The sequence below is a fragment of the Aricia agestis genome, chromosome 4, assembly GCF_905147365.1.
Source record: "Aricia agestis chromosome 4, ilAriAges1.1, whole genome shotgun sequence".
In the NCBI taxonomy this organism is placed as follows: domain Eukaryota; kingdom Metazoa; phylum Arthropoda; class Insecta; order Lepidoptera; family Lycaenidae; genus Aricia; species Aricia agestis.
Genome location: NC_056409.1, coordinates 17,193,398 through 17,209,080, shown reverse-complemented (window position 1 = coordinate 17,209,080; position 15,683 = coordinate 17,193,398). Strand labels below are relative to the sequence as shown.

Here is a 15,683-nt window from a genome sequence, read left to right as displayed (position 1 = left end):
GATAAAATATAGCCTATAGCCTTCCTCAATAACTGGGCTATCTAACATTGAAAGAATTTTTTAAATCGGACCTGTAGTTCCTGAGATTATCGCGTTCAAACAAACAAACTAACTAACTCTTCCGCTTTATAATATTAGTATAGATAACATTTAATGATTAACGTAAATTAAAAAAATTTAGTGGATTAAAATATACAAAAACACAATTTTTTGCCAACTTTCGCTCAATAACAGTACGGAACCCTTCGTGCGCGAGTCCGACTCGCACTTGGCCGATTTTTTATAAAAGCACTCTTTTTGGGCAGTAAAATATTTCAACTCGACTAGATAATATTATCCGCCAGTCCGAGCGTGGTCATTTTATTTAAAAATCTGTCAAAAACTTTAAATGCAGTAATTAGCTTAACTATCGATTGAAAACAACATTTTGTCATTTTTAACTAGTTTATCTAACAGTTTTTAACTAAGTAACCTTAGCTAGCGATCAAACAACGGGCCCTGTAATGTAGTCTGTAATGTTAGACAGTTTCATAAAATTAATCATGATTATGGCTCTTATATTTTTAATTTTTAAGTCATCATGTCCGGTTTCTGAGGGGTTTTGACAGTTTACCTTTTCACTAACGCATCGTGTTAAATGATAATTCGATATTTTTTTGACGTTAGCTAATCAAAAGCGATAATAATAATAATAATAACAAAAGAAAATACATAAAAGAGACAAAAAAAAAAACAAAAGACATAACAACAACAAAAAAGTAAGTAAGTATAAAAAATTACAAAATTGGTTTTTTCCAGACAACCGAGCGATAGTGTAATAGATAAACGGCTGTCAAAAACCTCCGAAACTATATCAGCTACGAATAATAAAAACTAAGGAAACGTAGCTCCCATATTTAAACCGTTATGAATTTGGTTCCTTTTCGCACACTAAAATATGGCAATAGCAACGAAACACTAACATTCTTTACGAAATAAAGCCGTTGACAATCATTATCGCTTCTTTATACATATAGCTACTTACACAAAATGTGTACCGAATACATGCATAATGTATGCATGTATTCGGGTCACATTTTGTAGACTCGTGGACAATTTTTTTGACACAGTTACTCTTCCTAAGGGTGGGTTGCACCAGAGGCGTGGTTAAAGTTAAAGTTATGGTAATAGTTAAGGCTAACTTTAACTTTGACCACAGAATTTGACAGATGACAGCTGGTCCGACAAGGCTTGAAATGAACGTGGTAAAGGAGAACTGTCAAAAATGGCGTTTATGTATGATGACAGCGTTAGTTCCTTTTTTCAAACTTCAAAGCGTTGTCGAGTTCAAGGTTATGGTTAAATATGGCGTCTATTTTTGACTTTAACCAAAGATTTGACATTTTGCATTGTAGTTATAGTTCAAGTTACAGTTATAGCTAAAGTAAGTTTGTGCAACCCAGCCTTAGTTGTTATTATTCGTAGTATCAGTCAGTTGTTTTATTTAACTCCTAAATTAATATTCTCAACTGGATGACGCTCGCAACTCCTTTGCGCCAAAATTCGTTTATCACGCGAGAACCGTACATTTTTCAAGGATAAAAAGTACCTATCCAATGTCCTTTCCCGGGACTCAAAGTATCTCCATACCAAATTTTAGCAAAATCGGTTCAGGGGTTTGGGCTTGAAGAGGTTATAACAGACAGACAGACAGACATACTTGTCACTTTTGCATTTATATTAGTAATATGGATCTAACAGACATTGAGCCCGTCACAGACTTAGCTATAATATATATTAATATATTTATGGCTAGGCATATTACTATATATTTTCTATATTTTCGCGTGACTGCACACTCAGCTATAATATATATTTCCGTGACATCACCAAGCGATACCTGATCCTGAACCGAAACGTTTAAAAGACTGATCCTGAGCCCGAAGTCTTTTGAAAACATGTTGCAACTATAAAAAAAGGAGATCAGTCCCCAATGTTTCCCCTGCTTTGTGGATTTGTGAGACAAGAACAGGAGGAGCAGGAGGCATTTTTTTGAGGATAACTCACGATACAAATTAAATTCGCCACGAGTTTGTTTATTTCTTATATGTGATTAGATCTAGTTTTTGTGCCTGACCGGGCAACTAACATATCGAAAGCAGCTGCGGAATCGTCTTCTGCGGAAGAACTGTCTAATAAGTCTATTAACAATGTACTTGTTGAATTCATAATTACTGTTAGTATTTTGAAATAAGAAAACCCTTTATTACAAAATACGTGCGAACACTAGGACGACCATCAATAAAATGAAGGCAAAATATATATTTCTCAGTGTGTGGTAGCTAAGCTATAATATATATTATAGTACGGTATATTAATATATATTATAGCTAAGTCTGTGACGGGCTTTATGTATTTTGAAAACATCCAGGTGACATTTATGACAATGATATAAAATTGAGTGTGTTTATTTCATAAAGTTAATATACCTAGCGGAATAGAGCAACAATCTCGAACTGTCAAACGAAACTGAAATTGATTTTCGTCTGTGTGAAAAATATGTGTACGTATACACTTACACAAGCATGATTGAACATGAATGGACGTCAAAAAAAAAGTGCTGCTGTCATGTATCACACGTCTCTTTTTACCACGCAGTGTTACTGATAGTGACATCTCGCTTGCTCAGGCCTATGTTTCTCTATTCCGCTAGGTATATTAACCTTATGGTTTATTTTCGATTTTCGTTACGGAATTTCTTGAATCGGTCGCCGCGCTCAAAGCCCGCGATGAAAGCTGTGCGTTAGCTAAAACCTTGTCAAAATCAACGAAAGCCTAGTTAATAAATAGAAACCGGCACCTAGAACTTGTTTACTCGATATTGCATGTGAGCTATCAACCAGTGTTGCTAGCTTTGTGGTTTACGCCGTAAGGAATAGAAATGTACATTTCTATTCCTTTACATAGTAAAATGTTCTTTAGATAAGATTCTTGTTAAGCTATTTTCTGTTCATCTTCTACATCGATTAGGATTAATTATAATTTATAAATAATTAGACTTTTAGCCATAAATATGATTTTGTCTCATTCGAATTAAATTTTCAGTTTTATAAAACCAAATAAGATTAATTATTGGTATACAACTTTTTATATCTCTTAATAATCAATGATTTTTCTTAAACAAAAAGTCCAGAATAGTTTTTCATGCTTCATTAAAGACCATAAAATAAGCTATCAATCTTCATTTACTATCTTCAAAAACTCCTGATAGCTTTTTTAGATATTTCATTAGATACAAAATATACCCCTTTGTAATTTTTTGTAATTTAAGTATTTATTTAAATCTGTTAATGTGTGTTAATGAGTTATGAGTTGTGACTTGTGTGTATTTTATGTTTATATTTAGAACCCTTATAAATATTTATTAATAAAATAAGCACCTATGTTAATTTTTAAATATTAGGTAGGTACTTACCTACATCTTTATAATATTTTTTATTTCAAAATATTATACCGACGAACGATGAAAATTACAAACAGAACAAGGAAATGTTCATGATTTTGTTTAGGATATTACAAAGGTAATGTTTTTCTAGAGCGTTTACTGACTGCCTAATTCACTACTGTCCGATTTCTGACCCCCTCATCTTATTTCTAGCAAATTAAAGTCACGAGTTTAGCGGAAACGAAATAAGGAGTTGGCAACACTGTTCCGTGTCGTACGCGCTCACTCGATAGTAGATATTGAAACGAGTGACATCGGTCTAGAATCGATTAATATTACGAAAAATTACGAATGTCATTATCGCCTCAACAGTCAACTGTCATAATCATAACTGATAAACCGAGACTCGAGAGGGGTACACGACACGGACCGCACCGCGAGATACAGTTTGTTCGATCATGGAAATAATAATTATGAAGGTAAGATAACCTTTACCATAATTAAGCGCCGGTTTTAAAGTAAATAAACTTAGGTACATTTATTAGCATTCGTTTGACCTTGGGTGGTACTTAAGCAAAATATTTTAATCGACAAAAAACAAACGTTTCTCCGTAAAACACAAAATAACTGTTTCATAGTTGAGAACAGTTCATCAAGAAACAATAACAATCGAGTCAAAGAGAATAATTTTGTATATAATTTTTTAGAAATTTTCGATCATTAAAGTAGGGTAGGTCAAAAAGTTAATATTTTTAGCATAAACTTGCAATTAGAACAAAGACGTTAGTTATAAGGTTAATAAATATTATTTTATTATACATCGCACTTTTCTCCATAATTTCTGCGAGTTAAACTTTGTTCGCGCAGGGGCTTTCAAAGTGTGCACCGCGGTACCCTGGGGTGTCGAAAATGTTACAAAAAAAATATTTGTCTTAACTGGTGAAATAATTTTCTTTCTTTCACTGTAGGAGAGTTAATGGCCTTTTCCACTAACCATTACCATTTTATTTCAAACAAAACTTAGGGTGCCTATACAACATAAGTCACAACAAAATACTAATATCGAACTAGGCTATTTTTTTTTGGCAATCTCTGTAACATTTTCCCCTTCTAATTATCCTCCAAAACACCAGCACAAGACGTTCCTTGTAAACTTTAGTGTCACCGTGTCAGTAACACGATGTTTGTAAAATTCAAAGTGCAGTATATTATTATTGCTTGATAATATTACGTTTATTGCAATAATAGTTTCATAACGATGGCATATTATTATTAGCTGATAAGTGGTTCGATACACTTCAGCTGTTAAAGTTGAACTACTTGTGTTTTCGTTATCAACACATTAAAATGTACTCTCTGTAAATAAATGTTTATGAAGTGTCATATGAAGTGCGAACTGATTAGTTTTAGATTTAGACATGATGTTGTTTACTTAACACAACATTATCATCGCCTCAACATTACCATTTCCAAGAAAGAATCGTATAGGTCAAGTAGATGTTCCTGTAGTCAAAGATCTCTAGGATTGTGCCATTTGTTTATGTACGATTGAAGAAGATGAAAAATCAGAACCAAAACTTTTTAAATTGTTAAACCAATAATTTTAAAAATATATCAAAAATTGTTATTCCTCCCAAAGGAAAGAAAAAAATTAATTTGAAACTGTTTTGAAATGTGACTTTAGATTGAAAAGATTTAGATTTTTAACTTACAATATATAAGGTTAATAACCTTAGCTATGAACATCTAGTACACTGTACAAACATAAAATAATTGTCTCAAACATATCTTTACATGATCACTAATTTTATAATGGGCCCTGTGTATTGTTGTACAAACGACAAACTTATTATAATCAGGAACACATGGCCAACATGAGTATTGACTGTACTGATAAGCTGCAAGCTGCGACGCGACGACGTCAGCAGACCAGTTAGACCACTTATGCAGGCGTTTCCAATAACGCAGAAATCAGAATATTGAACGCACTGTTGCGTTAAAAGGATGTGGTATATTCTGCAATATGAATACTTAATTCTCCGGCAAACACTTCAGGTGCAATACAATGTGCCTATGGAATAATATTATAAAGATGCACTCATGACTCAGCATAAACATTGTACAAGGTATATTGTGCCATGACAATAATAATTTATATGCTTCTTGTGGGTCGCGGGAGTACTAATCATTATTTGGTGCCTTCTCAATACTCAATTTCAAAAAATTTAAAACTTTTACATATACGGAATGATAATGTAAGATCCTTGTCTAATAAATTCAGAGCATAAAAACTCTTGTGGTCTTGTCGACAAGAGGTAGTTCCATCAGTTGACGATAAAATGGGTGCAGTCATAATATAATATGCCGAATACCACAGGTAAGTATTAAGTAATATTTAATTACTTACTTCAAAATCTTAGGGATTTATAAAGTTTTCTACCGATTACTTTGTTATAATTTTACCAGCTCTAAAAAGTATTAATAGCTATAGAAAGTATTGTTTGAATGAATGAAATATATTTGAGTTACTGATAAGAAGTTATTGAGGGTGCTGATAGGGCGCGGGGCGGTGGAACTATACGAGCACCGAGAGTCATTCACCCAACCGAGTGAGACGCAAATAACCGCGACCCTTTGAACACATACCCAGTATGGTGGCAAATGCAATGTTGTGTTTTGTATTTTTATATAAAAAAATCAAATTTCGCCAAAATGCTGCAGCTAACTGTAAATATATTTATCATTTATTGCTGGCTTCGATTGCCCATAATATAATATTTGCCCATACATAGTTTGTGCAGTGTTGTTTTGGTACGACCGTGAATAATTGTTGATTATATTTAATTACTGCTAACCAAATGTGAAAATTGTGTCAGTCAAAATATATTACGGTTATTAATCTTCTATTATGATCACAATATTATGTTCGATGCCGCGAACAAACTTAGTACTGTACACTGCAACTGTACAGTACTCTGTACAACATACACACAAGTCACAACCAATAACCATCAACTGTGTACATCACAAATGTTTCCTTTGTCATTTATTTAAATTTTTCTAACATACTCACGTCTTTTTTTAATTTTAAGTAAGTATAATTATTATTACTATACCATGAGGATTAAAAAATATATTATTATCTTTGCACATACAAACTGTAGAACGTAGATACCTAGTTGTAAATAGAGAAAGGAAGTGAATAACAATTATTATGTTATCAGTTACAATAATAGTAAACAATATAAGAGCGTAGGCTGTAGACTAACGCGTTGTGGTAAAGCAGTGCTTCTCAAACTTTTACGAGTCGACCCCTTTAGAATCGTCAATCGATATACAAATATTTTGCTACTATCCCCTGCTTGTTTATCACAATGATTAATTAGTAAGTATTTTTAAAGCAAAGATGTTGCTAAAAAATAAGGGAAATCACGCGTATTTTTTACTTACGAAGTTTTTTCGACATAGTGTAGGCGTCTCGATTTCGGTACTTCGGCGGAGTCAGTCTAGAGTCTAGACTCTAGCTCGCGCTATCCCGCGGTCTGTACTCCGTACCGTGTGAAGAGTGGACTGCCACCGAGTTTTGGTTGGCATTTTAGGGTTCCGTAGCCAAATGGCAAAAAACGGAACATTACTATAAAAACTACCAACGAAAAATGGTTTGAACGAAATCTAGCCAGTATTTTTTTATACGTCATAAATGGTAAACCTTAAACCAACAAATATTTTTTTTCATCTAACCTATGCGTGTGGGGTATTTATGGATAGGTCTTCAAAAATCATATTGAAGTTTCAAATATATTTTTTTTCTAATCTGAATAGTTTGCGAGAGAGACTCTTTCAAAGTGGTAAAATTTGGGCCCCCCCCCCCCCCCCCTCTCTAACTTCTAAAGTAGGGACATGATAAGTCTAAAAAAAATATATGATGTACCATCGAGGAAGTTGATTCCTATGCAATTGACAGACCAACGTTATTTGGTCGAATATGTCAATTCAATGTTAATTGTGATCTGTCAGCTGGGTTTGATGTAACGCAACCAAACTACTTAGGTCCCCGATTTGCATAGGAATCAACTTCTCTGATAGTACATTACTATAAAAACTACCAACGAAAATTGGTTTGAACGAGATCTAGCTAGTAGTTTTTTTTATACGTCATAAATGGTAAACCTTAAATTAACTTTCATTAAATAAACTGAAACATAAAAATAAATCAAAAACTTAAAACATTTTAATTTCATAAAAATAAACCTTATTGTTGCTGCGGAACCCTTCATGGGCGAGTCCAACTCGCACTTGGCCGGTTTTACTATCTATCGGGCTCAGCAGATACCCACGTATGGCGGGTAGGTTCTCGCGCGAGGTACTCGAACGCAAGGGGGTCGCGATTCAAAGGTTGTAAAACACTGTGGTAAAGGATGTGCGTAACAAACACTAATTGTACGTATTATAACACACGTCACTGACACACTCATATCCTTCATAGATATTGAATTTCCGAAAGATTTCTGTATTGACTATTTCTATTTATTTATTTCATATTATTATAATCCTATGTTTTACACGCATACAACGCATGATTTATTATAATATGCGTGTACGGTGACCACAAGGTGACGAATTGGGTGACGAAAGGAAAATACGTTGCTTCTCAAATCATACTGGCTATTCAGTTTGAGTGGACAATAGATAGACAATAATCATTAGATAAATATTTATCAACGGTTCCGTGTAACAGATGTTTTCACGCGATACGCAGAATGGTTGACATGAGTTGACATCAAACATGCGGATTACAGAGCTGTTAACACAAACGACCAGAAGGTCAATCGATAACATTAACTAATAATTATGTCCTCAATATTTTAAAACACTAGCTGTTATTGTCATTTCTTGTGACATTTCGTTACCTAAGTATATAATAATAATTTGCTTGGCATTGAAACAGCGCCCCTGGAGTCAAAAAATGGCAATCGATGCCATTGGAATATTAGCAAATTTCACCAAATATATGCACAGCAACACTGAGGGACAAAAAGGGATAGAATGGGATAGAATGGGATGGGAGATCCAGGACGGAAACTAGTTTATAGACTGGTAGATGTATGTAGGTGGACATCTGAAATATTTTTTCAAAGTCACCATGTAAAGGGATGAAGTAAGGAACTGGGCTTTAAAAATAAGTTAGAGGAACGGGAAGGAATAAGCTTACTAAATACAATAAATTTAGTCAATATTTTGATTCGTGCAAAAGGGTTCAATTAAGGTTCATCAATGGCACCTGTCATCTTTTAGGTAGGGCCAAGAGGTTTCAAGACAAAGCCAAGAAGTCTAGTGCTAAGTAGGAGCATATAATATTATAGTGTCTGGAAGTAGCGTATTAGGTATCACGTAACACCCGTTATTGATTGCTGATTGAGTTGACCCATTTTTATCCCACACCAATGTCATAAAGACCACTTATCGTATGTAGAACACCTTAATTGTACAGGTAAATTAATTCGCCTAACGATGATGGTCAAGTATACTGTTTGCATTTAACTCCAGACCAGCTTATAATTGACGCTGAAATGCACATAGATCTTAGAAAAGTTATTATTATTACGGAGTAAAACGTAATTGTCTTCAAATACTAGATAAAGAGGTCTTGGACATCACCACTAGTATTAAAATCGAAAATCTCTTTAGTTTTGCAGTATTCAAAACATGTTACAGAAAGACTCATTTTTCATGTAGGAACTTGATTTCTGCATTTGTAATCACGATAACCTATTTCAAGTGCAATACACGTGTATTTCAGAGGGCGTTGTTGGTGTTGGTACTGAGCTGCGGCGTGGCGTTGTCCGACAACATTCCGTGCTGTCCGGGTGGCGAGCTCATCAAGATTCGAGGATACTGCGACGACGGTGTCAAGGTCAACCTCAACTGCACCGATGGCCTCCTGGTATTGAGGGACGTCGTGCTCACGGGGTACAAGGTCTCGACCCTCGACACGCCCAAATATGTTTTCGTGGAAGACCCCAAACTGTGAGTATCGTACCATTTCCACTTCTATTACATGGTTCGCGTTAATTAAAATCGCGGGTTCGCTTCTTAGTGTCTAAACACACTAGGCCGAAAAAACGCGGCTGCAATGTATTTTAAATTACCGATGACACACCATGCCGAAATTACGTCGCGTTATATTGTACTTATGAGTAGCGCATTGCTGACGTAATCATGCCGAACTTCGGCCGCGTATCTTCGGCATGGTGTGTTTAGACACCTATAGTTAAGTACAATCAAGTTAGATTGGACTTGGGAAGACAAGTAAAGGTGACATTTGACACGATATGTTTGCCGTTTAAAACAACACATAAACTTAATTATACTTAATTAAAGCATTAAAGCAAATCAAGTTCAAAAGTAACCATTTTGTTGTAAACAGCACCGATAACACATTATCTTTTAATACAAATAATCCCGTTTATTTCCAGTTACTGTCTGGGCGACATGTACCGTAACTTCTCCAACCCCAGTCTGGGCACCACCAAGGTTGCTCTGGTGTGCTTCGAGAAGGTTGCGCGGGAAAGCAACGATATCGAGACCGGAGGGGTCATGGCTCTCGTCTCCGTTATTTTCTTCATCTTAACCTTTGGCGTTTATATGTATTTACCGCAGTTGAGGTACGTTCAGCAACTTTTATACAAAATTAGTTATATCTGAAAGACGAACGATGAACGATCTTCGCCTTAAAAAAAACTTTTAGGGATAGAGCCTACAAAATTGAGCAAATCGAGAAAGTTGATAGACAAGTTGATAGACACCATTATTGCGAGCAAATAATATAAATTATAATATTATATACTTACGTAGTTAATTCAATAATTAGATAGTGGTTTTATAGAAAACCGCAAGAAATAGAATCTTTACAAGTCCTTAGTTTCCGTGTGTAATTAATAATAATGATAACTTAACACGTTGTTAAGATTAGAATTACCATTATATTACAAAGTATTCTTTAATTCTTTTTAAACTGAGGGGTCATTATGAAAAAAGTTTGGGGAAACATTTTTTAGAATAATAGAACCTGATGGTTCTATCAATATTACTATGATCTTATCTTTTAGGGACCTGCAAGGCTGGTGCTACATGAGTCTGTGCGTGTGCATGGCTCTGGGGTTCTTCTTCCTTGGCCTTCTACAACTTAATCCTGGATTTATCAATGAACTTTGCACAGTTACAGGTACACAAAATATTATTTATGAATCTTGATTAAGTAAGTACCCTAAATAAAATATGCTCGGTACAATTGACATAAGTCTATCAACCAGCAAAGGCACCTTCGAATAATAATAATTACTCTCAATTGATTAAGCATTCGTATGCTTTCCAGGATTCTTTATATACTTCTGGATGATGGCAACATTCTTTTGGATGAACGTAATCAGTATCAACGTCTATAGAACTGTGCAGTAAGTTTTGTTATTTTATACGTTTGTTACTTCCTTTTCATTATAAGAATACTTAACATAAAGTATGGTTTTAACTCTTGAGTCTGAGAACTTTCGTTGACAGAACCAGATATATCTATCTATATCAGGGGTCACCAATCCGCGGACGGTCCGCATCCGGACCGCCGCGCCGCCCGCGCCGCGCCGACCCATTGTGTGCGGACCCAGCATTTTCGAAGTATATAAATTTCGGTCTCGACTTAGGTACTGATGAACATCTCTAGGATTTAATGTCAATAGCTTGCACCAATATTTTACTCCAAATTTCAGAGAGATAATAAGATCAAAAACTGACACTTTTCTTATTGATAAAGTAAATACATAAATACTTTTGTAAATTCCGTAATTACCTTAGTTTAATTTTTTTTGATGTGCGGACCGCGGAGGTCGTTTCATTTCTTAATATGGACCCCGAGCGAAACTAATTGGTGACCCCTGATCTATATCATTATATTTTATGATAAGAATCACGTTCACGCTCGCAAAGCAAGTACAAACTATGGCTATATGTATAACTTTTAGGGACTCGACTTATCTGAAGAAGACAGAGAAAAAACAGTTCCTGCTGTACAGCTGCTACGCGTGGGGAGGATCCATCTTTTTCCTCGCCGTAACACTAATCACCAACTTTGTGGAAGGCGAGCACTACAAGCCGGGAATCGGCAGCGCTGCTTGCTGGTTTTCAGGTAAACTATTCAATCATTTACAGCTGTACTAGATTTAACTCAATACATAATATAGTGTGTGCATTACAATCATGACTATAAAAGATCCCCCTATTTCATATTTATCCCTTTTTTAAGCCCCCGTAATTTTTCAAACCTATGGCCTAAACCTGGTTTGACCCTTTTTTGTTTTCTATTTCTTTAGAAATCAACTTTCACTTTTTTACGTTATTTTCAGGAGCTGCTGAAACATGGATTTACTTCTACGGTCCCGTAGCCGTGTTGATAGCCTCCAACATAGCCCTGTTCGTGTTCTCCTCGCTACAACTGTGGAAGCAGTCCAAGAAATATGAAGTGAATACGTTAAACATTCTTAAACAAAAGTAAGTTTTTTTCTATTGAATTGTTAAAAAATATATAGGGTCGCGCAACGAAAAAGGTTGAATAACACAGATTTTTGCGAAGTAACTGTGAAAGTCCTAAAATAATTAAGAATAATATTTTGTTGTTGCAAGTTGTTGCAGTATCTTAATTAAAAATAGAATACACGATTTAAAAATTAATTGAAATAAAATGTTTTATTTTTTAAGGTTCCTGACCTCGCTGAAACTATTCTTAGTTATGGGTATCTCCTGGACGTTTGAGATTGCCAGCTTCGCTCATGGTGGTCAACACATTATTTGGTAAATACTTATTTTAATTATTACTAACTTTTTGGTCGATTTTCGAAAGCAGCCAAATTATTCGACGTATTATAAATATAAGTATAAAACTAACACAGTCTACCTTTTTCTTTTTTAACATGGTTAAATGCTTTACTCGTCCCCGGCAAATTGGGGATATCGGCCGGGGTATGTAGGACTCCTGTAGTCTACCCACTAAAACCCCATGGTGCTCCACTCATCGCTTAAGGCAGAGTTGCGGGTACGATAGAACCTACCACAACTTTACCAGCGAATACAGTCTACCTACTCGTAACTTCATAGTTTTAAATGAATTTATTTGAATTTAAATTTGAAATACGGGTAACACCTTTCCAGGAAAATAATGGACACGTTCAACTGTCTACAAGGGGTCGTGATATTCGTGATATTAGTGCTGCTAAGGAAGCGTGCTATGCGAGGACTCGCCGAGGAGAACTGTTGTCTATTCGTCACCCGCCCCATAGCCGACAAGCTGAGTCCACACGACGACTCCGACGACCAGGAGATCCTGGCCGACGACACCACGGAAATCCGGCTCAACTAGTCCCTAGTTAGTTTTAAGGTATTTTTGAGTAAGCGGTTACTAATACAATTTTCGTTGAAATATTGAGAAATTGGTGGTGTAAATACGATAACTTTAAAAAATTGTAGCTATAGCTACAACAAATTTTATATTTAATAAGAATAAAAAAGTTATGTGATAAAAAATTAGAGAAAATATTCTCTAATTGGCAACACCGCGCCGCAACCGCTGGCTCAAAAGTGTAAAATATTATGTTTTATATTATGTACAAAACGAAAATAATATTTTTACCAGAATCTCATCACTGTTTATTTTATAAGAAACACGATGTATATTAAAGTATAGGAACATAATTATTGTTATACTTACTAAGTGAGTCAAAAGTGTTCTAATGGTGCCAAATTATTCAAATAATTATGTTACTTTATTAGAAATTAAAATAGTTATTGAATATTTTATGTAAAAGAACTTATTTTTAATTAATTTAGCCAGTAGTTAATGGTATTATACTATTGTCTATTATGTACTAGGATTTTATTGAATAACGAAGTGCCATATTAATCTTTAAGCACTATAAATATTTTTGTAATTTAAACTAAGACCATAGAATTTGTACACCTATTGTTTCTTTTGAAATGTTATTCTTTTCTTTTATAAAAAGAAAATAATTCAAGAGGCTATTCTACTTTATAAAGTGACATTTATAAACACTAGAGAAGTCATATTTGTAATTAATGTAATAAATGAGTAAGTACAATAATAAATAGTGCATGTAAAAATTTAAGCAAATTACATGTTTTAAGTAATTTCAAGCTTCAATTTTATTTACTAAAGCGTTTTCTTAAACTTGTATTACACTTATAGACGACTTATCAGCTAGTAAGCAGGTTTTGATTTTAATTTTTTATCGATTTACAGGTAAATATTTCATAATACCTTGTGATATTGTATGCTTGATAATCATTAATCACATAATATAGCTCAGTCAACAAAGTAGTTGTAGAATGCGTGAGCGGGACCTTAGCAATTTCTGCAGGAACTTATTTAGGGTAGTTAAGGACAAAACATACTAAAAGTCCTGAGGTCTAGGAGCCGGAGGGGGGGCGACAAAGGTCTAAATTTTTGGGTTCTTCGCCAATAACTAAAAAACGATGCGTTGTAGCAAAAAGTATTCTATGATAAAATTAAAGCTAATTAAATTCTCTATAAATTAGATTCTATACAGTTTTTCCAAATTCTCATCCGTTTTCGAACTACACGCTCAGGAAAAGTGAAAATTAAAAAATGCTTCATTTTAAATATGTAGGTATTTCTTTCTAATTCTGTTTGCAGCGACCAAATATTGTTCTTAGTAAAGGCTCAGACGCTAGTAACTTACCAGCGTAACTTACTAGTGGTAAGTCGTCTATTGTTCTTGGCGTCAAGATATTACCTTCATTTTTCCACCCTCACTCTTGAAGGGTCAGGGATGTAGGGTTCGGTGAGTGAGGCCCTCTCACTCACCGAACGAAGCATAGAAGCTATACAGCTATTATGCAAACAGAAATAGAAAGGAATATTTAAAAATAAAGCTTTTTTTAATTTTCACTTTTCCTGAGCGTGTAGTTCGAAAACGGATGAGAATTTGGAGAAACCGTAAGAATCTAATGTATAGAGAATTTAATAAGCTTTAATTTCATCATAGAACATTTTTTGCTACAGCGCATAGTTTTTAGTTATTGGCGAAAAACCAAAAATTTAGACCTTTGTCGTTTATTTTATCTTCTAGTGTTCCCTCCAAAACTCCGTCGAAAGTTTCAGTTAAGGGGGCGACTAACCCTAAAATGTCGATTGATGTGATTTTATAGTCCATTTTTATACTTGAAAATAAGCCCCGAATTGTTTCATTTTCTAAAATTAGATACTACACTATATTTCCGAGACTTCGATCTGAGCAAAAACACGATATCTTAAAATTTTCTCGATAGATAAAAATCACAAAGATGCATCTAATTTTCACGAATTTTTCATTTATTGCCATAACCATGCATTGAACTAAGTTAATATTTTAACACATTGTATAAAATTCTATCATTGAGAGATCGACCTAGCGGATTTTTAAAATGTTGCATATTTATCGAGTTATTGAGAAAAAACTAATTTGGCGATGAATCCGCGTCGTTCTTTTTCACCTGGCATATGAAAGACGGGCGTGCGTGAGTGTGAAGAGAGAAGGACGATGTTCGATTTTTGGGGTTAGTCGCCCTCATAAGCGTCTACCGCTTTACTGAATCGACCGACTTGACTGCTTTGGCTTTTACTTATAGTAGGGGAGGTCGTGCTATTTTTTGCTAAGTCATTTCATACCGACCAAATTTTTGTCCAGCGGTAGCTTAATATTTATCAATCAATATATTCAGCGTCAGTCGCCGCACCCGTGGTGGAATGTTAACTGAGAGTATTTCAAAGTTGTAAAAAAAATAATTGCGAAAAGTGATTTTATACCGAATGAAAATTTTAGGGATGATTATTGAGGTCATGCCTAGCCAAAAAAGCACCGTCAGCCGTTTCGCAGATGGGGGATTAAACGTCAGTCGCGTTACTGAACTATGTTAAAAAAGTTGAAATATAAAGTCATTTCATACCGTACAAAATGTATACAGGTGAATGCTGATACCTTTTAAATAATAAAGACCACCGTCAGTCGTTAATATGATGGTGGAAAACCCGTCAGCTAGCGACACAACTAATAACTATGCTGCGCTTTCAATGTAATATCTGAGCGCGTCGCGTAGTCACTTTGGTAGATGAACTGACGACCTTTTCACCCACATACATTCAGCTGACGGTGATTTTCGTGTGAATTAAGAATTAAACTGTTATATATGGCAATTT

The 15,683-nt window shown here is 34.7% G+C and overlaps 2 protein-coding genes and 1 long non-coding RNA gene across 4 annotated transcripts in view; 1 reads left to right on the top strand and 2 right to left on the bottom strand.

The window, feature by feature from the left end:
• The window catches only part of LOC121726441 (RNA helicase aquarius), a 63,905-nt gene that overhangs the window by 35,638 nt on the left and 12,584 nt on the right, over positions 1–15,683 (bottom strand). The window lies entirely within an intron of this gene.
• Positions 3,722–13,223, top strand: LOC121726443 (probable G-protein coupled receptor Mth-like 3). Its single transcript, XM_042113822.1, has 9 exons — positions 3,722–3,903; positions 9,225–9,451; positions 9,901–10,089; positions 10,534–10,649; positions 10,800–10,878; positions 11,440–11,603; positions 11,821–11,965; positions 12,173–12,265; positions 12,623–13,223. Exons 1-9 carry the CDS (start codon positions 3,883–3,885, stop codon positions 12,828–12,830), a joined length of 1,242 nt encoding a protein of 413 aa, XP_041969756.1. The 5' UTR covers positions 3,722–3,882; the 3' UTR covers positions 12,831–13,223.
• Positions 4,395–14,351, bottom strand: LOC121726447. Its single transcript, XR_006035535.1, has 4 exons — positions 14,201–14,351; positions 11,740–11,746; positions 8,974–8,976; positions 4,395–4,405 (listed from the first exon to the last, which is right to left on the bottom strand). It is a non-coding gene; the product is annotated as an uncharacterized LOC121726447 (long non-coding RNA).